Source organism: Phyllosticta citribraziliensis, assembly GCF_038025025.1.
Source record: "Phyllosticta citribraziliensis strain CPC 17464 chromosome Unknown J3D65scaffold_4, whole genome shotgun sequence".
NCBI classification, from domain to species: Eukaryota; Fungi; Ascomycota; class Dothideomycetes; order Botryosphaeriales; family Phyllostictaceae; genus Phyllosticta; species Phyllosticta citribraziliensis.
The window spans coordinates 661,671-681,384 of NW_027117341.1; the positions used below are offsets into that span (position 1 = coordinate 661,671).

Genomic DNA, 19,714 nt, shown 5'->3' on the forward strand with positions numbered 1-19,714 from the left:
GTCCTTTTTGTTTTGTAGGAGCAGGAAAAGCAGTGTGACGCCGCCGTCGCCCGTCCGTCATCCAGTGCTCCGAGTTCATGATCCCATACAATCATCCCTGGGGATGATGTGCCAGTCGGTGCATACCCACCATGCAGGCCAGCTTCCAGCGCCCAGCGTCACTGCTGCGAACCTCGCAGTATCACCTCCCTCGTCCGTCCTGCTGACTTACTGCACCTCCTTGACGACCTTGTCGATGGCCTGCGCAACGTACGCGACGTTGTTGGTGTTGAGGCCAGCCATGGAGATGCGGCCGTTCTTGGTCATGTAGACGTGGGCGTGCTCGCGGATAGCCAGGACCTGCTTCTCGCTGAGGCCCGTGAAGCTGAACATGCCAATCTGGTCGGTGATGTGGTTCCAGGAGCCCGGAGTGCCGGCAGCCTCGAGCTTGCTGCGTAGCGCCTTGCGCATCTCGATGATGCGGCCGCTCATGGTGCGCAGGTTCTCCTCCCATTCGGCAAAGAGCGCCGCGTCGTTGAGCACGAGCGCCACAATGCGCGCGCCGTACGCCGGCGGGTTGGAAATCTCGCTGCGCTGCAGGATCTTGAGCTGCGAGTCGACACGCGAGACCGTGTCGACGGCGTCGGAGCCCGGCGACGTGATGAAGTGGAAGCAGCCGGCGCGCTCGCCGTACAGGCCAAAGTTCTTGGCGTAGCTCTGCGCGACAACCATCTCGAAGCCCTGCGACGCAAAGTACCGGATTGCCCAGGCGTCGCGATTCAGATCACCCGATGCGAAGCCTTGGTAGGCGGTGTCGAAGAAGGGAAAGTGATTGCGAGCGCGAATCACCTCGGCTATGGCCTTCCACTGCTCCTGCGTGGGGTCGACGCCCGTGGGGTTGTGGGCGCAGGCGTGCAAGAGGATGATGCTGCCTTCGGGCGCCGCCTTTATGGCGGCAATCATGCCATCAAAGTCGAGACCGCGAGTCTGCGTGGAAAAGTAGGGATATGTCTTGAAGGGGAGGTGGACGTTGGAGAAGATCTGCTGGTGGTTGGCCCATGTTGGGTTGGAGAAGTAGACCTCCTTGTCGCCCTTGGTGTTGTAGAACTTGGAGAGGAAGAGAGCGCCGAGATGGACGGCTCCGGTGCCGGAGATGGTTTGAAGAGAGGTGACCTAGACGATGCCATCGAGTCAGGCGTGATTACTCGTTTGGGAACATGTCTGCAAATGTCGACACCAAAATACATACCCGCTTCTCAGCAATGACCGGACTGTCGGCGCCCAGAATGAGTTTTTGGGAAGCCGAGGTGAAGTTGGCAAGGCCAGCAATGGGCAGATACTCGTGGTTCAGATCGGGGTCTTGACGGAGTATCTCGTCGGCCTATAGGAAGCGCTCCAGTCAGCGACGCCAATCACCAAGATCAGAGAGGCTCATGCAGATGAAGCGCACAAACCTTCTTCACGACAGGCAAAACCCATGGCTTCGCATGGTCGTCGCGATATGCGCCAATGCCCAGGTCGACCTTCTTGTCAAATGGGTCGGCACGGTAAGCTGCCATCAGACCGAACAGCGGGTCCTCAGGAGCTTTGGGCACGACGGATGCCGCAAAGGCAGAGGGCTTTGGCGACGCCATGTGTGATGATATTTGCTGCAAGCGAGCGCGGGAGGAGTGGTTGGGAGTGGAGTCTGTCGGACCTCGAGAGGAGGGCGAGGTATTTGATGAGGCAAAGGAGGAAGAGAGAGGTGGTGCCATGATGTGTTTGTTACTCCGCGTTTAGGTACGACCTGGCAGGGCTCTGGCTGCTTATCGATACGGCTAGGCCTGCAGCACGCGAGGGAGACCAGGGCAGTCAACGGACTCCTTGCGACCGACGGACGAGTGGATGGGCGAGACAGTGGAGTAGCAGGTTGAAGAAATGGACAGCCGCAGCTCGAAGCTTATGAGGCATTCCAGCGAGGACATGACCAGCGGGGAGATCAGGGTTCGTTCGTTCTCTCCTGGACCGAGTTTCCCGAGGCTCCCGTCGTCACCGTCTGGGGAATCACTGCCGTGGGGATCTCCAACGTCATGCCGCCCACCGCCCACCGCCCACTTCCCCAGGATTGCCCTCGTCACGGGGAATGCACGCTTTGGGGCTAGCTCGCTGCCACTCCAACAATCGTCCTCTTCACATGCAAATTCTACCTCTCTTCTACTCGCTTTTCGCTCCGCCTGATGCTTGTCATATGAACCAATCCCACACCACCAGAGTCGTGCATAGTGCACATGTTGCGTAAAACACCATCTGCGCTACGCTCTTCCTCTCCGACGCCCGCTTGAGCTCCTTGTTGCCGCTGCTGACATTTTCCGCCGTCAGATGCGAGTCTTGGACCAACTGGTCAATTTGCGCCGATTGCTCGAACAGATTCGTCGCCAGACTGTTTTGCAATTCAGAAATCTCCACCAATGACCGTTCCGTCGACCTGTATCCGTTTCGTTAGACTTCAAAATTCACACCGCCTCGGATTGATCCAACTGTACTCACCGCACTTTGTCCAGCGTATCCTCGTAGTGCTTGAGCATGTCCTGGTTTTCCTCCGCAAAAAGCTGCAGCTGTTCCTCGCTTAGCTGTGGCTCCGTGAGTTGTTGGTTGCCCTCATCCCAAGTTGCGACCTGCCCGCCTGGGTTTGGTGCCGCCGCAGCGCGGCCTGCCAACTTGGACGAATCTCCAACTTCCACTGGCGGAACCATCGCACCGCGCGCCTTGTAGAGCACGCTCTTGCTCTTTTCTCGCTCTCGTTCCAGTCGGATTTCCATCATCGAAGCTTGGAAACTGCCGCACTCCTCCAACTTGCGGCCCAGGTACCATATTACGCTGTCTCGGTGGACCCTGACTGTGTTGCGTTTTGCCTCTTCTACTTCTTCCTCTGCACTTTTGGCCGTGACTGCGCCTCCAGCCGCCCATCGTCCAATGGCTCCCAAGCCTTTCTGGGCTCGCTTCCGAAGGGCAACCGTCTCGTCTGCCGACTGCCGTACCTTTTCGGCGTCTGCGAGGTTGGTTATAGCTCCTGCCAGCTCCCGCAGGAATTGCTTCGTCTCGGCGTCGATTTGCTCGCGCTGGGCGTCGGTGAGATACTTGCGGTCTTTGTCATGGCGTGAATGTAGCGACGTGGACGAGTCGGTGCGCGATAGCTGTTTTTTCCGCGGAGGCTGGGCGACCGAGAGGTACGACTGACGTATTGAATGTAGGTACTGATTTAACTCTAAAATGTGTCTGTTCTGCGAGGGGATTAGAACTGTTGGACGGCAAAGAGGTGGTGTCTGTCTCACTATGCGGTACGCTTCCTTCAAGAAGTCGTCCAGGTTCTCGAGCTCAAAGCCATGACGCTTGAGCGGCTGAGCATCATGTCGACGTAGTGCTTCGTTGAATATTGGCGAGAGGTCCATGAGATGGAGTGCCAGAGCTGCGCGGGACACGATGATGCAAAAGGCCAGCGCCAGCAGTGACGCGCCCTGGAGCTGCTCGGGCTTGGCGGAGGCGCTAGTGCGCTCGCCGTAAACCCAAAACGACAGGAGCTCACCCTCTCCGACTTGTTGTCTAGCACGGAGAATGGCACCACCCTGCAATTTTTCTCCAGCTAGCGACTGCTTCGGCCTGATGCCGTTGTCCGTTTTGCAGCGGTCGTCCTCTGCCGTGCGCCGTCAGAATAGCATGATGCCTCGCCAGCCCCGCCCGCGATCTATCTGTCAAAAGGCCGCATTGCTGTCGAATGTTGACCATCTCAGTGTCCCACATCTTAATCGACTTGAATAGATGGATTTCTCTCTATCATTGTCATTTACACTTCTGTTCTGAGAAGCCTTGTCGGAGTATGAGTCAAACAACCAAAAGCAACGAAAATGACAACTCAGAATCTCTTTGCGCGTCGGACGCTTTTGCCCAAGCAGTGTCGAAGCCTTTGCCAACAGAGTCTGGAGTGCAAGATGAGCAAGAATACGGCAAAAATGAGGACGTCTCAGCCCGCCTTACCAGCATCAGCCGGGGATCTTTGGACATTTCCCAAGACAACTGTTTTCACCAGGAGTCTCCACAGCCACCCATAAAGGAACATGAACAAGATTTAGAGGATCAAAAGTCTACAACTGAGTCCTGCCTCTACTCCATCTTCTCCCTTGGCATGAAGCGATACGTGGTCTTCATGGTTGCAGTAGCTGGATTCTTTTCTCCCCTCTCCGGTAACATCTACTTTCCAGCCCTGAACACCATATCTCGAGAACTACACTTATCAAAAGAGCTGGTCAACTTGACTCTTACTTCCTACTCAATCTTCCAGGGGCTGGCACCAACAGTGTTTGGGGACTTGGCGGACATGGCTGGAAGAAGACCCGCCTTTGTATGTCCTCGAGCAACACCGGAGCAAGACTGGCTGACATGCGCCTCAGATTACTGGCTTCGTGATATATATCGCAGCGTGCATAGGCATCGCTCTCCAGCACTCGTACCCAGCCCTCTTCATTCTGCGTTGTTTCCAGAGCACAGGAAGCAGCAGCACCATCGCTTTGGGCAGTGGTGTCGTGGCTGACATTGCTACGTCCGCTGAACGGGGAACGTGGATGGGCTGGGCGCAAGTCGGGCCCAGTACGTCTTCAAACCATCTAGACTGCTATCAAATTAATCAATCTGACCTCTGCCATAGTGATAGGACCAGCGGTGGGACCGCTCGTTGGTGGCATCCTCTCACAGTTCCTCGGATGGAGGAGTATCTTCTGGTTTCTCACCATCCTTGGTAGCGTTTACCTCGCAGCATTCGCCATCACCGTCCCCGAGACAGGTCGCAACGTCGTAGGCAACGGCTCCATTCCTCCTCAAGGCTGGAACATGTCGCTGCTAAACTACCTTGCCGTACGTAAAGCAGCGTCATCCACCACCAACTCTCTAACAGACCCGCACCACTCCCGCGCCGAACTCGCCCAAGCACGCAGCCTGCGCTGGCCCAACCCCCTCAACACACTCAAACTCCTCGCCGAACCCGACGTGCGTCTCCTCATCCTGCTCAACGCCCTCATCTACACGGCCTTCATCAATGTGCTCGCCAGCCTGCCCTACCTTCTCGCCGCCACCTACCGCTTCAATGACCTGCAAATCGGGCTATCCTTCCTCCCCTTCGGCGTCGGCGGCCTCGTCGCGCCGCTCGTCAACGGCCGCCTGCTCGACGCCAACTACCGCCGCATCGCCCGTCGCGTTGGCATGCGCGTCGACACGCGCCGCGGCGACGGCGACCTCGCGTCGTTCCCGCTCGAGCACGCCCGCATCGCCGTCGCGGCCCCGCAGCTGCTGCTCGGCGTCGCGGCGCTGGCGGCGTACGGCTGGGTCATGCAGGCGCAGACACACCTCGCATGGCCGCTCGTCCTCTTGTTCGTCATGGGCGTTGCGCTGACGGGCGCTTTCAACGTGCTCAACGTGCTGCTCGTCGATCTGTATCCGCTGGCGCCGGCGACGGCGACGGCGGCGCTGAATTTGACGAGGTGTCTCTTCAGCGCGGTGGGCTCGGCGGTGATTATTTTTTTGATTGAGGCGATGGGGCGCGGCTGGTGCTTTACGAGTCAGGCGGTGCTGGTGGCGGTTGTGAGTCCGGTGTTGGCTGTGTTGGTTAGGAGGGGTCCGGAGTGGAGGGAGAAGAGGAGGGTGAGGGAGAAGGAGAGGGAAAGGGAAAGGGAAAGGGGTGCCAAGGGGAGGTGATGTTGAGGATGAGCGGTGTGAAGTTTGCATCTAAGGGGCGCTTTGTGTTTAGATAGCATAGCCAGTAATTGTACACGCATTGCATCAACTCAAAGACGTACAAATCGGAAAAACGTAATGGGCACTGATCGACTATCCATCGTGGATTTGACGTGTCAAAGAGGAAATTCCGACACCAGTCACGCTGGGCAATGAAAGTACCTATTCTGCACTAGGAGCGCGAGGCCCATGATGTGCCCAAGATCACAGAAGCTGGAGCAACAGGCTCAGGCGCCAGACCAAGACAAAGGCAAGTCTGGTCTGGAGAGCCACAGGGAGTGATTGGTTCAGCAAGCAGACATCCACAAGGCCACGGCCCCGAAGGCAAGGAAGCTTTATAGTGTTGTGTAGGAGAAGCATCAATTACGTTCTCTGCGTGCGTGTGTCGACGGGCGGCCAACCAGACCAGACGAGCCGTATTCGTCTCGACTACAACCATGACCACCAATCCCACATTCAGGGGACAGGCGGGCACTGACTTTTTCCTAGCTAGCCATCTCCAACTGGCGACCCGTCTGCAACGGGCTGCCAACCAAAACACCACGTGCGTCGTCCTCCCCCCTTCCCGCGCCTAAAGTGGACCGTGATCCATTTCCCGTTGCCCATTCGTCAGCCATTTCAACATTCGAAGGCGCCTGCGTGCGTCTTCCTCGTAGCGCGCCAGCTGCCAGCAATTAAAGAGTAAAGGTGATGTAATAAAGAGATATGGCGAAAAGAGACGTCATGAGAAATGAATGTTGAAGATAGTGGATGAGAGAAAAGGAAAGATTCGTAACTCGTTCCATGCGATGCAGGGCGAAGCAAAAAAGGACAGAAGAAAATGGATAAGACCAGGTATTTATCCCGAAAGGAAGAAAAGGGGGGACATGAGAAGGAGAAAAGAAAGTAAAGGGGGTATAAGCTAAGCATGAAAAAAAAGTGAAGTGAAGAAAGGGCCAACGAGAAAAAGATGCGGGTGAGGGACAGAGTCTGTCTGGTCTTCCACGGCCAAAGCAACGCCCACCACCTCTTTGCTTTTTCAATCATCCCACACAAAGTCTCCGTCCTCGACTCGCGTGCACGTCAGATACGGCACGCTGGCCACCCCGGAAGCTCCCAGATCCAACTCCAAGTAGTTCCGCATGAGCGGCTTGACCGCGTCTGCCGCCAGATTCTTGACCATTTCCACTCTCCTTTCGAATCTCCGCAGATTGTCACGGGTGTACAATTCAGGGCTCAGTTTCAAGAAGCGCTTGAGCTCATCATGGGTCAGGTACGCATCGCCGCCGATACCAACGAGACGAAAGACGCGGCCTGTATTGAGGGGCGGGTTCGACGAGGCTGCGGCGGCAAAGGCACCGGCAGTCGACGGAGGCGCGTCCGAGGCCGAGACGTGGGATAGCGCCGAAGACGTGGCGTAGCTGTGGTGGGTGCTAGAGACGACGCTCCCGTTTCCCCGCGGGTTCCCGCTACGGGCCGCGTGGGCCCCTCGTGTGCCGCTGCCGGCAACGCCGAAGGTGGCAAGGCTGAGTGAGCTGCGAGCTCCAGGGTTCGCCGTGGGCCGGGATGAGCGTTGGGTGGAGGGATCTTTCAAGATGGGTGCCGGCGGGCGGGACGTGTTTTCGGCGAGCCATTGACGGAACAGGGACATGGCCATCCAGTCAAGCCACGAATTGCTTGGGGTTACGCGATCGCCGCGCGACGTGGTGAGGGTCAGCTTGAACAGTTTGGTCTCGATTTTGGTCTTGAGCTCTTCCAATTCGTCGGCTTTGTCTTCAATCACTTCCATCAGCGATTCAGGGACCTGGCCTCGAAGCTGGGTGGCGCCAACAGGCCATTGGCCAACGACATGGATCATAGCTTCGGCATAAATGACACGGCTGCGCGCAAGAAAGCCGAGCTTTAGGTAGGAGGGCGGGTATTTTGCTATTTGCTTGAAGAGGCGACCTTGGAAGCGGAGAAGATGGTGGTCTATGCGCGGGCCAATCACATCCAGAGCGTCGTACATGTCGGCGAGCTGAAGAAGGGTCTTGCATTCTACGTATGCCTGAGCAATGTTGACAGAGTCCAGCGAAGGCGGGTAATTGTAAAAGATGCGGAACAAATTGTCGTAGTCGCGAAAGATGTCCTCGTCCATGTCATTTGGAGGTGGAGGGGCAGAATGGTGGCCAATGTTGAGACTCGAGAAATTTGCCATGGTCCTGAAGAATCCATTGGTTGGGGGAGCTGGTTTGTTGTGGACGGGTGGTGGCAGCGGCGCATGCTCTGTATACGGCGTGGGCGAGGGCGCAGCATCCTGTGTACTTGGTCAGACGGCAAACAATTTGCAGTTGCGCAACCTACCTTTTGCAGCAGCATGGGCATGTCGTCGCCGTGCTTGCCCCAGTCGAGCACATAGCTCCACCTCTTCTTCCTCGCGCCCTCGTCCACGGCGGCGGGGCCGGCAGGCATGCGCGCCAGCGCACTGGAACTGGGGGGTGGGCGAACCTCTGCCTGGGCGCGACTCCATTCCTCGCTCGTGCCAGCCTCGAAGAAACCGCTGGCCTGCGACAGAATCAACCTGTGCAGCAGATATCGCTGCTCCCTCGGCGGTGCTTTGGAATTGGCGTAAGGGCCGACATGGTTGGAAGTAGCTCTGCGAGCGTGAGGGTTCGAAGTGATGATGATTTCGACGTCGCCGGTATGGGTAAAGACGGGGAATTCGTTTTGCGGTTGGTAGGTGGAGCCGCCGGGCTGAGAAGATCGCTGGAGGCGGCTGTGCCGGCGAGAGGTCGAGGCACGCGACGACGACGCGACGGATGGAGCGCGCGAACTGGCGCGGACGACGACGGCGGAGCGATCCTGGAGCGTGTCCGGATACGACACCATCTGGGGCGAGCGGGAGCTCTGGCGGCTCGGTCAAAGATGGCGGTCGAGGACGAACATTCGCAGGTCGAGGGCGAGCGAGGTTGTCTTTGGGAGAGGGCGACGAGGCTTGGGATGATGCAGTGCTGTGGCTGCGGTGCATGTTTTTTTTTGGGGGTTGGCTGGCCGGGGGGAGCTTGCGCAGAGGCCAGGAACCCCACGCATGACCTATCAGACCAACGGCACCAGCTGTCTGCATGCAGCTGCCCACCCCAAAGGCGCCCTCTCTCCGACCATCCACCGCCAGCATCCCGCCAAGCTTTGAGACGTGGTCAGACAGCCAGCCCGACGCATGCAGCCCGTCCCAGTCTGCTCACTCTCACTCGTCTGCCCACCCCCAAATCTCGTGGCCCTGCGCTGCTTCTCCACCTCACTCCTCATGCTTCACCACTCGAAGGGAGCGGGTGGATCCTTCGACTCAACCGAGCGCGGCTCACTTGCATGTCCGTCTCCAAGCAACCGTCTTGCCGTCCAGAGCCATTGGGTCTAGCCGCCTCGTCTGTACCTGATAGTGCCAAGTCAGTCGCCCGTTGTGAACATTGCATCATGTTGAGCATGGCAGAGGATGGAACTGGAACTTGGTTCCGAATTGCTGCTTATCAACCCGGCCTGTATACATGCACATGCAGTCCTCGGGTGCAAAGTCGTCATCGTCTCGGCGTGGCAAAAGCAGCCATCGACTTTCTCTCGAACCCCTTCTCTTCTCGTGGCCTGCGCACTGCTCAATTTGCTTTTGGACCCTGATCTGCTCTTGTGTGTTGCTCCGTCCATCGCCGTGGGACAGCGCTTCGTACTGGAACGGGCCCCAGGGTCTACCGCAACATGTCGACCCCAACCCTGGAATCTTCTCTGAAGACCACCCAGGCCGCGGCCTTCGGGGCTTGCTTCCGCCTCAATCTCACTGGTAGGTAGTCACCGCTGCTGTGGGCTGCATTGTCCAACGCATCGACCACCTCACTCTGAAAATCTTGCGAGCACCATGGCCGCCGGCATCATTGCACCCGTTCCGACTGCTTCTTCTTGCTCTCAATCACTTCAATCCCACCCATCCACGGTCGAAGGACTTTGGGGATGGTGACATTCATATTCTTGTCATCCCAGTTGTTCTCCAGAATGGCGGCTAGCACACGTGGCACCGCCAACGCAGTGCCATTAAGGGTGTATGGGAATTCAAGCTTGCGGCCAGCCTTCTCCAGCCGGACCTTGGTCTGCAGCCGGCGACTCTGGTAATCTGTGCACATGGAAGTCGATGTAACCTCACCCCATCCGCCATCTTTTTCAATGCGGGATGGGAAGAAGGCTTCAATGTCTCGTTTCCTAGTGGCGCTGGCTCCCAAGTCTGTTGACGGCATTTCCAGAATGCGGCAATGGAGACCGAGGCTTTCCAAAATCTCCTTTTGGATGTCAAGCATCTCGTTGAAGATGGGTTCCGAGTATGACTTTTGCTCCTCGGCAAACGTCTCGCCTTCTGTCGTGTCGGGTAACGTCCAGGCAAACATCTCCACCTTGGTGAACTCGTGCACCCTGTACAACCCCTTTGTATCCGTGCCTCGTCCGCCCGCTTCGGCGCGGTAGCATCGGTTGACGCCAACCAGCTTGACGGGGAGATCCACATCCTCCAAATTCTGACCTGCTTTTAGGCCTGCCAGGGGAATCTCTGCGGTGCCGGCGAGGACCATTGGTGGCTTTGCCTTGTCCTTTTCCGCTTGTTCTATTGCGTAGATTTGCTGCTCGCCATTCTGGTCGCGCGGCTGAAATCCGCAGGCAGCGGCAATGTGCGAGTAAACCATGGATGGGGGCGAAACGGCTTTCCACCCCCTTTTCCGGGCGACAGACAGCGCGTATTGAACGAGAGCCTGTTCCATCAGCGCACCCTCGTCCAGCAGATAATACCACCCGTATCCGGAGCTCGTAGCGGCTCCCGCAAAATCCAGCAACCCCAACTCTGAGCCGATGTAGACATGAGAGCGCCACACCCGGTCCGTCGAGTCCGAGTCGATCGCTGGATGTTTGTTGATGTACCCAATAACGTCTGGCTCAGTGCCTACCGGCGTGTGTCGGCTGGTGAGATTGGGCAGTTCTAGCGCCAGGTTGTCCATCTGCTCCACAAGCTCCTTCTCTTTTGCTTCGATGCTGCTCAGCTTCTCCTTGATCTCTTTGCCTTCGGCATGTAGCGCCCCCTTGTCCATGTCCGCATCTTTCTCAATTTCACCGCTGCGGGAAGCGACATTGGCAAGCAGGCGGCGCAGCACGTTGCCTCTCTCGCGGAGCTGGCGAGCATCGACCTGGCAGCCCTTCCACTGTTCGAAAAGCTCGAGCACCCTCCATGCATTCTTGCTCTGCGCCTTGTAGTTGCGGTCGATGCAATTTTGTTCGTAGAGACCGGGACTCAGGCGGATGTGCTTCATGTCTAGCTGCGGTTTCGGCGCGGTCGAGGGTCTGACGTACGCGCGACGGAAGCCGGGATTGCGCTGGTTGACGCCATGGAAAGGTTTCAGAAGCCTATTGCGGCACAATGCGCAAGCGGAAGAGTAGTTTGACGGCGCCCTCATTATGGCTTGCAAGCGCAAGGTTCGTGGTCGAAAGATGTGGTGATAAGGAATGGCCATGAACTTTTTTGGCAGCTCGAGTTCCTTAGCGGCCGCAGTCGAAGCTTGCGCCAACGGGCGACCGAAGCTTCCTTGACAGCACCCGACGCGTCTCCTCCCTCGTGCCCGACACGCCAATGACTTCACGCGTCACTTGCTTTTGCATCGCGCCAGAATTCCATTTGCGCCCAATCCAGTGGATGCCATTGGCCTAACAGCTATGCCAAACTCGAAACGACGATTCGACGACTTCGCGACCGATCAAGGTTCAACTTCCACTACCCAACCGGCTCCAAAGAAACCCTGCCACGCCCCAATCGAACACAGGCCTCACGCCCGATACGCGAATCATCCATATTCTGGAGTTGGCGAGAATTTCCACCATGTTCCATATCCATTGGGTTTGATGCCATTTGACTCGTGGGCATTGTTGCGCCAACCACAGGATGACGTCTCGTCTCATCATTTCTCCTGTCCGAAGTGTCGTCGACGCCGACCTCCTCCCTTACCGCACCGGCGGAAACTGTTTTTGGTCGCTGAGAGACTGTCTTGGGAAAAGGGCAAGATGCCCGTGGCCCAATTGGAGCGCAATCAAGAGATGACGTGGGAGGTGAATTTCCGACTAGGAATTTACGAGCCGTTCATCGAGGAGCTTGACCAGGTGCCGGGTGGGAAGCACAGCCAGGAAAGTCCATTCTACCCTTTTGAGGGTATGTCCGATTTTTCCTCGGTGATGTTGCTGGTCGCCAAAGGGGAAGACCTGACGGAGGCCTCGTTCAACATGTGGCAGCGAATGTTGGATATCCTGCACTACAGCCTTGGCCCGGACGACGTAGTAGAACCTCACGAGTCGTCGGGTCCAACGGATGCTCCATCTGTCAAGCAATCCCCTGACTCACAACTCTCTCTAAGCAGGCCCCTTGAAGTGGAGGACCTGCCGACTCCACCTGGATCGTCGCAACTTGATCCTAGCCAGCCTGCCCAAGACTTTCCTCTGTCCCCTCACAATTCGAAGAAGTCGCTGGAGGAGATTGGAAGAAATAACCATTTGCCAACACCGCCAGTCTCCTCGCAACCGGGGCCAGATCTGTCCTCTGGAATTTCAACGGGGTCGCCCGGTCTCCTGGCGCAAACACCGCCATCAAGTAATTCTGGACCAAAAGCACCAATGACGCCAGAAATGGACAATGTCAGCCAGATTGACGAGACGTCCAGAAGGCCACCGCGCCGAACGCTCCCGGAGTTCTACTCCCTTCTCGACATGATTGAGAGAACATCATATGTCGGCGCGCGGTTCCTCGAGGCTTACGCTGAAGGCTTGCGGAATGACTGCTGTACCGAATGTTGGTTCACGCTCAATGTTGGGGATGTCAATGAGGATACTCCCTGAACGAAAATCCAGGCCGCTGTAAATGAGTGGCTGTCAATAAGTTGAGGCAACAATATTCAACGCCCGGTTGCCTTGTTTTGAAAGAGGTCCCATTCTAGTGCGGCAAACGTACGCTACGGACGGTCCATCAACAAGGCCAAGACCACCCCCAAAAGCCACAAGGATCTGATGTGGGGGCATTCGAGTCGGGACTGGCCGCCACCAGCGACCACATCGTCAGGATGTCTCCTACGAGCTCAGGCTCGTCTCCGTACGTAATTTGATATCCAACTATCAACCTGGGACTCTGCAGTATTGGATTTGACGTCTCCTCAAGGCCACTATGAATTTGGCACGACGTTCCAAACGGATTGGAAACAGTCATATGCTTAACGTCGTCCAGTACGGTATAGACTTGAAAACAGCCCGAAAGTAGACTTCTTCTTGTCTCAAGCCGAGCGGCTCGTTAGCCCGAGCAGCTCAACTTCATAATTCAATGCTCGCCCTTCGTCCTTTCTCCTGATGCACGCGCGGCATATCTCTTCTTTAGTGTTTTCGCAAGGCTGTGAGCCTCAATCGGGACTGACAACGCACAGGGGCCATGTTCGCAGTCCTGGTATTGTGCCATGCCTGCGATTACGGTAAAGTAATAGGGCAGTGTTTCCTGCTGATTTATTGGGTGAAGAGGTAGCTCTGCCTGGTTGGTGAGGCGCAAGTGGGTGGGGGGCTGAGGCTGACGTGCCGGCAGTGATTTCCCAAATGGACAACAGGGGTTTGTGCGCAACTGCGTTTTGGACGGAAAGATTTCGCTTTTCCTTAAGGCTATGAGCCTCCCATCCCCTGCTTGGCCTTCCTTCCCCGTCTCGTCAATTCGTTTCTCTCGCCACTTCCCAGTGGCGGCCTTTTGTGCAAAGCCTTTGTAGTAGCACCCTCAATCATTTCCCACCACATTAAAAAATGCCACATTCAAAACGATCGACGACAACTCGCGAGTCCAGAAGTCAGCCTCCGCCGGAGACTGGGGTTTCTCCCAAACCAACACCGGAGATGAGCCGCAGAACGTCTGCCGTAAAGTTCAAGCTCCATCTGTCCACAGACGAGCTGCACGAACAGAGCGACGGGGTGCGTGAAGGGTCCTTGTCCGCGGCTGGAAATGAATCAGGATCCTTTGGCCTAATCGTGGTCGGAAAGAACCTCGATCGAGACAAAAGAGACAAAGAGTCACCCGAAGCTGCCTCGCCTCCTGTTGTTGAGATCATCGAAGACGCAGATATTTGGATGCAGCCCCTAAGAGATCCTGAGCCGTCGCCCAAATTCTGGTCGCTAGAAACCGGGACAACACTCTCACCACAGGATAAGATCCATCCGGAAATTCCCAAAGGAACACCGCCGCCAGCATTGCAGCTGGAAAGACAAAAGTCTGATTCAACCAATGCTACGAACGATCCTGACAGTGGCATGCGCGCAACAAATCCGGCCAACTCGAGCGTTGCTGGAACTAGGGATCTCAATCTCCACAGACTTGCTCGAGTCGAAGACTCGCCTTCACCACGAGCCCCGCTGATGCAATATCGCGCGACATGGTCTTACCCACTGGTGCAAAGTTCCCAAGCTCGGCCACGGGCCGGGCCTTCTCCATCAGACCAGCAAAGGCCAAAGGAAATTAGAAGCAAAAATGCTTCGAGCGGGAAATCACCCGCAGCAGACCCCAAAGAGACTTACGGCGATTTGCTTCCAACAAAATGCTCTGGAAAATCCTCGATTCAAGCGACCCAATATGGCGGGAGTACTGTGGCTTACGGTACGACTGCTCCGATGTCCCATACAGATTGGGAGACTGCTAAAAAAGCTTCCCCAACGGATCCCCCCGGTGGACGTTACCTTTCACGCCCCCACGCGCATCAATCACTGAAAATCTGTACAAAGGAGATCGCCGGATGTATCATGACAGATTTTCAGACCGACATACTCCAAGGAGAAAGTCAGCTAGAGTGTGAAGACTTCTCTGAGGAGACCTCAGAAGCGGACAGTCCATCTTCTTGCGAATCGAATTCAGACCGCTCGCCTATCAAGCCGAGAACAGATTATGGGTACCCCGACGAATCGGAGACTTCCGCACTTCGGTTTCCCCTCGAATCATGGCAGAAATTCGCAACTTCTCGCGGCTCGACGCCTCAGCCACCTGCGTCGGGAAATAACAGGGCCCGGATTCCGTCAACTTCTACAGCAAGCAATAAACGTGGAAGGGAACCTTCAAAGGGCCAAAAACGCCGAAACGATGACGAAGAAGACGGATCGGGCGGCAAGAAACGTCGTGATGACCAATCTCTGGATATTCCGACCACTGAAGCCATTGACAGAAAGCTTGCATGCCCATATTACAAAAGATCAGGAGGAACGCCCAAGGCAGCATCATGCGTGCATCCTGGCTTTTCCAGCGTGTCGCGATTGAAGTTCGTATACCCACCTATGCAATCTTCGCGCAGACGTTGTTCTGATCTGCTCCAGGGAACATCTCTATCGAAATCACAGACGCCCGATTGTTTGCCCACGATGCTACTCACAGTTCGAAAGCCAGGATGGCCTGGATACACACATCAACCAGCCCGTGAGGTGCCTGGAAGTGTTACATCGTCAGAACATAGAGGGCTTTGGACTGGACCAGGAACGGCAATTGAAGAGCAAGAGAAGGGTTGCAGGTGTGAATACCGAAGAAGATAAATGGAGGGCGGTCTATCGCATCTTGTTTCCTAATGATATTGATATACCATCGCCATGTAGGTTCCATCACGACAGTCGACTTATTGATAGAGTCAAAGCTGATCTCAATTCTAGACCAAGACTCCGAAGATACACCTGGTCCACGCTCCATGGACTTCTCTCGCTGGGAACAAACTTTGCAGGACGAACTGCCACGGGTTGTCCGCCAGACGCTTGAGGACACCTTGAGCAGAGAAATGCAAGCGATTGAGCAGACTCTAAGGAACCAACTCCCTGATATAATCAGAAACGCACGAGAGCAGCTCTTCACGGCATTCGTTTCAGATGCTCTAGGACCAATCCAGAATCCGGCGCCTTTCGAAGACAGAACAGCGGATCAGACGCGGCCTTCTGTGGGACCCAGATCGGAGGCAATAGGGCAAGAGACCTATCGAGCTTCTGACGGATTACCAACAGCAGACCAAACGCCGGAGGCTGAGAAAATTCGATTAGAGTCGGCGCCTGAGTTGAACACTGCTCCGGTTGATCTTGCGCCACAGCCTTTTACAGTCAACGGTGTCTCTCTTGCAGGAGATGGAGTCACTTATGATTGGGTTGACCCCATGAGGACCCATATGCAAAATCAATTCTTGAATTCAGCCTCAGGGACGACAGGCCTTGATAACAGCAGAGACGCGCCAATAACTCCCCCGGACGACCCAGAAGCAGAGGCTCAACTCCTGAAAGACTCGGACTCGCTGGAACCGACTGAGACTGAATTTCTGTGGGATTTTGGCGACTGTGGCTCATACCAAAACCCTTTCAGCAGTCTCTTCCCTGAATTCACCAGAAGGCTGCCGCCACAGTTTCCTGAATATACCACACAAAACATCAGCCAAGCGACTTCTGGTGAACTTAATGGCCCAGGCCCAAGTGTAGGCTCAACCAGCGGCTTGTACAGCATCTCGGAGTCCATATCTCCTTTCGATCCTGGCCCAAGTCTTTATGGCAAGAACGACGTCACAGCTGGTAGCTGGAGAGATATCTAATGAGAGATAGCAATCTAATTCCTGTTTCGTTGGATCGGTCTCCTGTCTTTGACAAATTACTGGAAGATCTTCGTGGTACCGCTGCTACATCTGGGAGCAGTCGTTCACCGCCACGTATGATGCTAGGGAGCTGTTATCACCTCTCTACTTGCGTTTATGGAGCCTCCGTCCTCCACTGCAGCTAGACCAGGGATTATCATTTCTTTCGCCACATACTGTGATCGCATCCTTCAGGTCTGCTGAATCTCTTCACACCATTTCCGACACCCAAAAAATGGTCACGCACGACACGGCTTTGAGATTCGAAAAGGGGACATACTCAAAATTGATACCCATAATGCTTCGTTTTGCAAAACATATTCCCACAATTTTCCAGCGCTGCTACTGAAACAAGCCACTGATGAGGTGTTCCCATCTTTTTGTCCTGTCTGTACGCTGGGTTTGAGATATCCTTGATTCAGGCTTCACAAGCCATGCACGAGCAGTGAACGCCTCCAGTTTTCAAAGCTCAATTTGACCACCGAGAAATCCATATCGTCGCTTCTTTGAATAATACCATCCAAATCTGTCTCTTGGTCAAATTTCAGAACAGTGTATCCACTCTCAACGTCATCGAGCGATACGTACCAGGAGGAACCAACGCTGTGTCTCCCACATCCGTGCTTGAGCGAGACCTTTCCTTCATTTTCTAGTCGATGATTTGCAGCGGTTGCTCTTGTTACACAGCTGCTGTCTCGGACATGACTGCAGTTGATACAGGCGGGATAGAGGGCGATCATCATGGGACCGAAATTGCAGCGGCAGCAGTAGTAACTGGCATTATCTGAGTCGACTGGGGCCAGATACATGCGTGGGAGTGGTGACATGGTGAATTTGAGAAAGTGCTTCGAAGGCGTTGCAAACAAGAAGGTAATGGAATCAGTGGTGCTGTTTTTGGAATACACTGGATGCAGCTATTCATATGTACTTATTCTTTCATTATTTGGTCTGATATCCAGCTAAGTTTCTAAGTCTGCTTTGCTCCGCGTATTTCTTTGGGAGCTAAACATTTGCCTGGGACGATGGCCCTGCGCAAAAAGGTGCGGACTGTCAAACACCACGCGCACATGCGCACAAAGCCTTACAAAGTACCGACACTTTGGATATGCGCCATCGCAGGCCAGGCAACTGCAAGACTGTGCGCATCTACTTTTAACGGAGGCCGCCGACCGAAACTTCGACCAGACGCCATGTCTCGACAAACGCCTGTAATTCACCGCCTTACTCGGCCGCTCGAACTGGCCAGCATGCCTCCAGATGTAGAGACAGCGAGGGCAGCCAATCATCAGGAGCTCATGACCGGGGAGAACCGAGGAGGATCAGAGCCTCTGATGCTGAACCGAAAAACCGGGAAATGCGCATCGCCCAGGTCAAGCTGACGGAGGCGTTCAGATAGCAGCGACGACGTTTTCGACTGCGCGCGGCTGAGCCGTCTCCGTATTACGCGATTGCGCGCTTCGCCGCTGGCGGTACGGCGTAAGAGTCGAGCGGGCCCGCGGCGCAATGTCGATCGGGGTGTGTGGTTGACTGCTGCGGCGTAGCAGCAGCAAGAGCGAACTTCAGCCCTGACACGACCCTCTTGTTGACCGCCCTGTCTTTCTTAATACCCATACAGCCGGCACACACCCGACGTGCTGCTGACGTCCTGGTCGACCTGCTTCTTGGATGGGGGTGGGCGGGCGCCGGTCAACCGTCTTTGTGCGTGAAACCGTCTCTCTGTCTGCAAGAAATTGGCCCAGCGCCGCCCTCCACGTCGTTGGATGCCGATGATGCAGCGACTCTGCCCGCTCGCCTCAACGCCTTATAAGGAGAAACCGTTGGCCTCGCATGAGTGGCTGAAATGCCCTTTCTCTGGTTGCTCAATAAAGGCGCGTTGTACTCAGGTTTTTGGTTCCAGTGCCTGATCCTTAGACGCGCTCTGCCGCCGGTCCAGCCAGGCCCAACGATTAATCTCTAATGAACGTCAGCAAAAGCTATTTTTGCGACCAAAAGCCCAAAAGCTACGATTCGTTCGCCGCCGGCTACTTTGTCAGGCTCGTCCCGTAGCGCGGCGATCCCGGACGGCAGCAACATGGAAAACGCAGCGTGGAACCATCAGTACTACAATAATCAATATCCGTCAGCAGCTGCTGTGCAGAGTCATCCTCCTCAGAATGAACCTGCTTTCAATTCAGTAACTTACGGACAACCTTTCAGCCAGGATGCGAATTGGGAGCAGCCGTTCAATGGATCGTCCAGGAGCTTCGAGGCCGCCGCCGCTCCTCTCATGTAGGTTCCGAGATGTTGGCCGTCACAGCGCTTGTGACACTGCTAACACGCTCCAGGGGTATTCCAACCCACCAACAACAACAAGCATGGCCAGCTCCTCCTCCTCATCAAGCGCCCAGAGAACAGCATTTTTCTTCAATTGGTGCCGGCCGAGTGCATCATGGGTCTGTTCATAATGCCAACGCAGTTCAAGATGTTGGGCGACCGGTATATATCCCATCGACGGAGGTCACTTTCGAGCCAAATTACCCGTCTGCTCTTCCAAAGCTTCTTCAAAGGCAGGGAGAAATAATATCGGATCGGACCGAGGAGCCAGACGAAGAAGCGGAGTCACCAATGGAAGGACCCGCCCTTCGCATCAGTTGCCCCTATTATCTGAGAGCGCCACATGCAGAACACAGATCATCGGCATGTCGCGGACGGGCTTTCCTAGATATATCGAGGCTGAAGTGAGTTAAAAATTCTTCCCAGACCCCCCGATTCTCGCCACCCTTTTCTTTGATGTCCTCCCACACTTACTGAGTCGTTCTTGCGGTGTACCAGAGACCACCTTGTGAAGATCCACGACACACGGATCCCGAAGAGGATGACGGGGCAATCGACAGAGGCTAAATGGAAAAGCATCTGGAAGAATTTGTTTGGGGACAACTGGCCAGATAAAGAGATTCCGGTTCACTGTACGTACTGTCTCCATTCGGCTGATGGAGCGGCCCCAGCTGATCTGAATACCTTCCGCAGACTGGACGGGGATCGAAGCGTGCGAGAAGCATGTCCTGGACTGGATCGAGGAGAACTATCCAGGCGCACCCACCGAAGAAGTCAGGAGGGCATTTGAAAGCTTCAAGTCACGTTCGCTGCCAGGCCCAGGCCCAGGTAGATAGACGAGACGAAGGCGTGGAGTTCATGCGCAGGCAGAGTGGGTTAGCATTGCATTGGTGGAAATCTTGCCGAAGCTGGCTCTTGTTCCGACACATATACATATATTTGCATCAAGTAAATATACCCAAATACCGCTCTAATCATACTGCAGAGTTAGTATCCCGTCCTCAAAAGAAAGTGCTGCGCGATGTGATGAGCCA

At 55.4% G+C, this 19,714-nt stretch overlaps 8 protein-coding genes across 8 annotated transcripts; 4 read left to right on the top strand and 4 right to left on the bottom strand.

Moving 5' to 3' along the window:
* Positions 1-207: 207 nt before the first annotated feature.
* On the bottom strand, positions 208-1,613 carry J3D65DRAFT_601554 (aspartate aminotransferase; the record flags this gene model as incomplete). The annotated part of the gene is made up of 3 exons (XM_066798048.1): positions 208-1,152; positions 1,229-1,360; positions 1,434-1,613. The coding sequence occupies 3 exons, from the start codon at positions 1,611-1,613 to the stop codon at positions 208-210; spliced, it is 1,257 nt and encodes a 418-aa protein (XP_066656753.1).
* Positions 1,614-2,202: 589 nt separating this feature from the next.
* J3D65DRAFT_666198 (snare protein syntaxin-like protein 18/UFE1) lies at positions 2,203-3,407 on the bottom strand (the record flags this gene model as incomplete). Its single annotated transcript, XM_066802902.1, has 3 exons — positions 2,203-2,443; positions 2,506-3,239; positions 3,291-3,407. The coding sequence occupies 3 exons, from the start codon at positions 3,405-3,407 to the stop codon at positions 2,203-2,205; spliced, it is 1,092 nt and encodes a 363-aa protein (XP_066656754.1).
* A 404-nt stretch (positions 3,408-3,811) lies between these two features.
* On the top strand, positions 3,812-6,021 carry J3D65DRAFT_650528 (major facilitator superfamily domain-containing protein; the record flags this gene model as incomplete). Its single annotated transcript, XM_066802433.1, has 4 exons — positions 3,812-4,354; positions 4,404-4,599; positions 4,658-5,646; positions 5,950-6,021. Exons 1-4 carry the CDS (start codon positions 3,833-3,835, stop codon positions 6,019-6,021), a joined length of 1,779 nt encoding a protein of 592 aa, XP_066656755.1. The 5' UTR covers positions 3,812-3,832.
* Positions 6,022-6,757: 736 nt separating this feature from the next.
* J3D65DRAFT_551226 (uncharacterized protein) lies at positions 6,758-8,586 on the bottom strand (the record flags this gene model as incomplete). Its single annotated transcript, XM_066797028.1, has 3 exons — positions 6,758-7,059; positions 7,192-8,014; positions 8,062-8,586. The coding sequence occupies 3 exons, from the start codon at positions 8,584-8,586 to the stop codon at positions 6,758-6,760; spliced, it is 1,650 nt and encodes a 549-aa protein (XP_066656756.1).
* Positions 8,587-9,614: 1,028 nt separating this feature from the next.
* On the bottom strand, positions 9,615-11,673 carry J3D65DRAFT_645009 (uncharacterized protein; the record flags this gene model as incomplete). The annotated part of the gene is made up of 2 exons (XM_066802188.1): positions 9,615-11,093; positions 11,593-11,673. The coding sequence occupies 2 exons, from the start codon at positions 11,671-11,673 to the stop codon at positions 9,615-9,617; spliced, it is 1,560 nt and encodes a 519-aa protein (XP_066656757.1).
* Positions 11,674-11,742: 69 nt separating this feature from the next.
* J3D65DRAFT_535118 (uncharacterized protein) lies at positions 11,743-12,573 on the top strand (the record flags this gene model as incomplete). Its single annotated transcript, XM_066796703.1, has 1 exon — positions 11,743-12,573. A coding segment is annotated over one exon (831 nt), but the record flags the coding sequence as incomplete, so codon positions are not given.
* Positions 12,574-14,147: 1,574 nt separating this feature from the next.
* Positions 14,148-16,560, top strand: J3D65DRAFT_281403 (uncharacterized protein). The gene is made up of 4 exons (XM_066795077.1): positions 14,148-14,380; positions 14,506-15,032; positions 15,088-15,356; positions 15,415-16,560. The coding sequence occupies exons 1-4, from the start codon at positions 14,255-14,257 to the stop codon at positions 16,326-16,328; spliced, it is 1,836 nt and encodes a 611-aa protein (XP_066656759.1). The 5' UTR covers positions 14,148-14,254; the 3' UTR covers positions 16,329-16,560.
* A 1,648-nt stretch (positions 16,561-18,208) lies between these two features.
* Positions 18,209-19,513, top strand: J3D65DRAFT_281444 (uncharacterized protein). The gene is made up of 3 exons (XM_066795078.1): positions 18,209-18,635; positions 18,692-19,084; positions 19,179-19,513. The coding sequence occupies exons 1-3, from the start codon at positions 18,439-18,441 to the stop codon at positions 19,468-19,470; spliced, it is 882 nt and encodes a 293-aa protein (XP_066656760.1). The 5' UTR covers positions 18,209-18,438; the 3' UTR covers positions 19,471-19,513.
* Positions 19,514-19,714: the final 201 nt, after the last annotated feature.

What these genes read in the sequence shown, in the direction of transcription:
- J3D65DRAFT_281403 (XM_066795077.1), top strand. Translation starts at nt 14,255, where the DNA reads ATGCTTCGAGCGGGAAATCACCCGCAGCAGACCCCAAAGAGACTTACG. An exon ending in CGGGAGTACTGTGGCTTACG is followed by an intron (nt 14,381 to 14,505) that starts GTACGACTGCTC and finishes ATCTGTACAAAG; the next exon opens with GAGATCGCCGGATGTATCAT. An exon ending in TCCAGCGTGTCGCGATTGAA is followed by an intron (nt 15,033 to 15,087) that starts GTTCGTATACCC and finishes GATCTGCTCCAG; the next exon opens with GGAACATCTCTATCGAAATC.
- J3D65DRAFT_281444 (XM_066795078.1), top strand. Translation starts at nt 18,439, where the DNA reads ATGGAAAACGCAGCGTGGAACCATCAGTACTACAATAATCAATATCCG. An exon ending in GCCGCCGCCGCTCCTCTCAT is followed by an intron (nt 18,636 to 18,691) that starts GTAGGTTCCGAG and finishes AACACGCTCCAG; the next exon opens with GGGTATTCCAACCCACCAAC. An exon ending in CTAGATATATCGAGGCTGAA is followed by an intron (nt 19,085 to 19,178) that starts GTGAGTTAAAAA and finishes GCGGTGTACCAG; the next exon opens with AGACCACCTTGTGAAGATCC.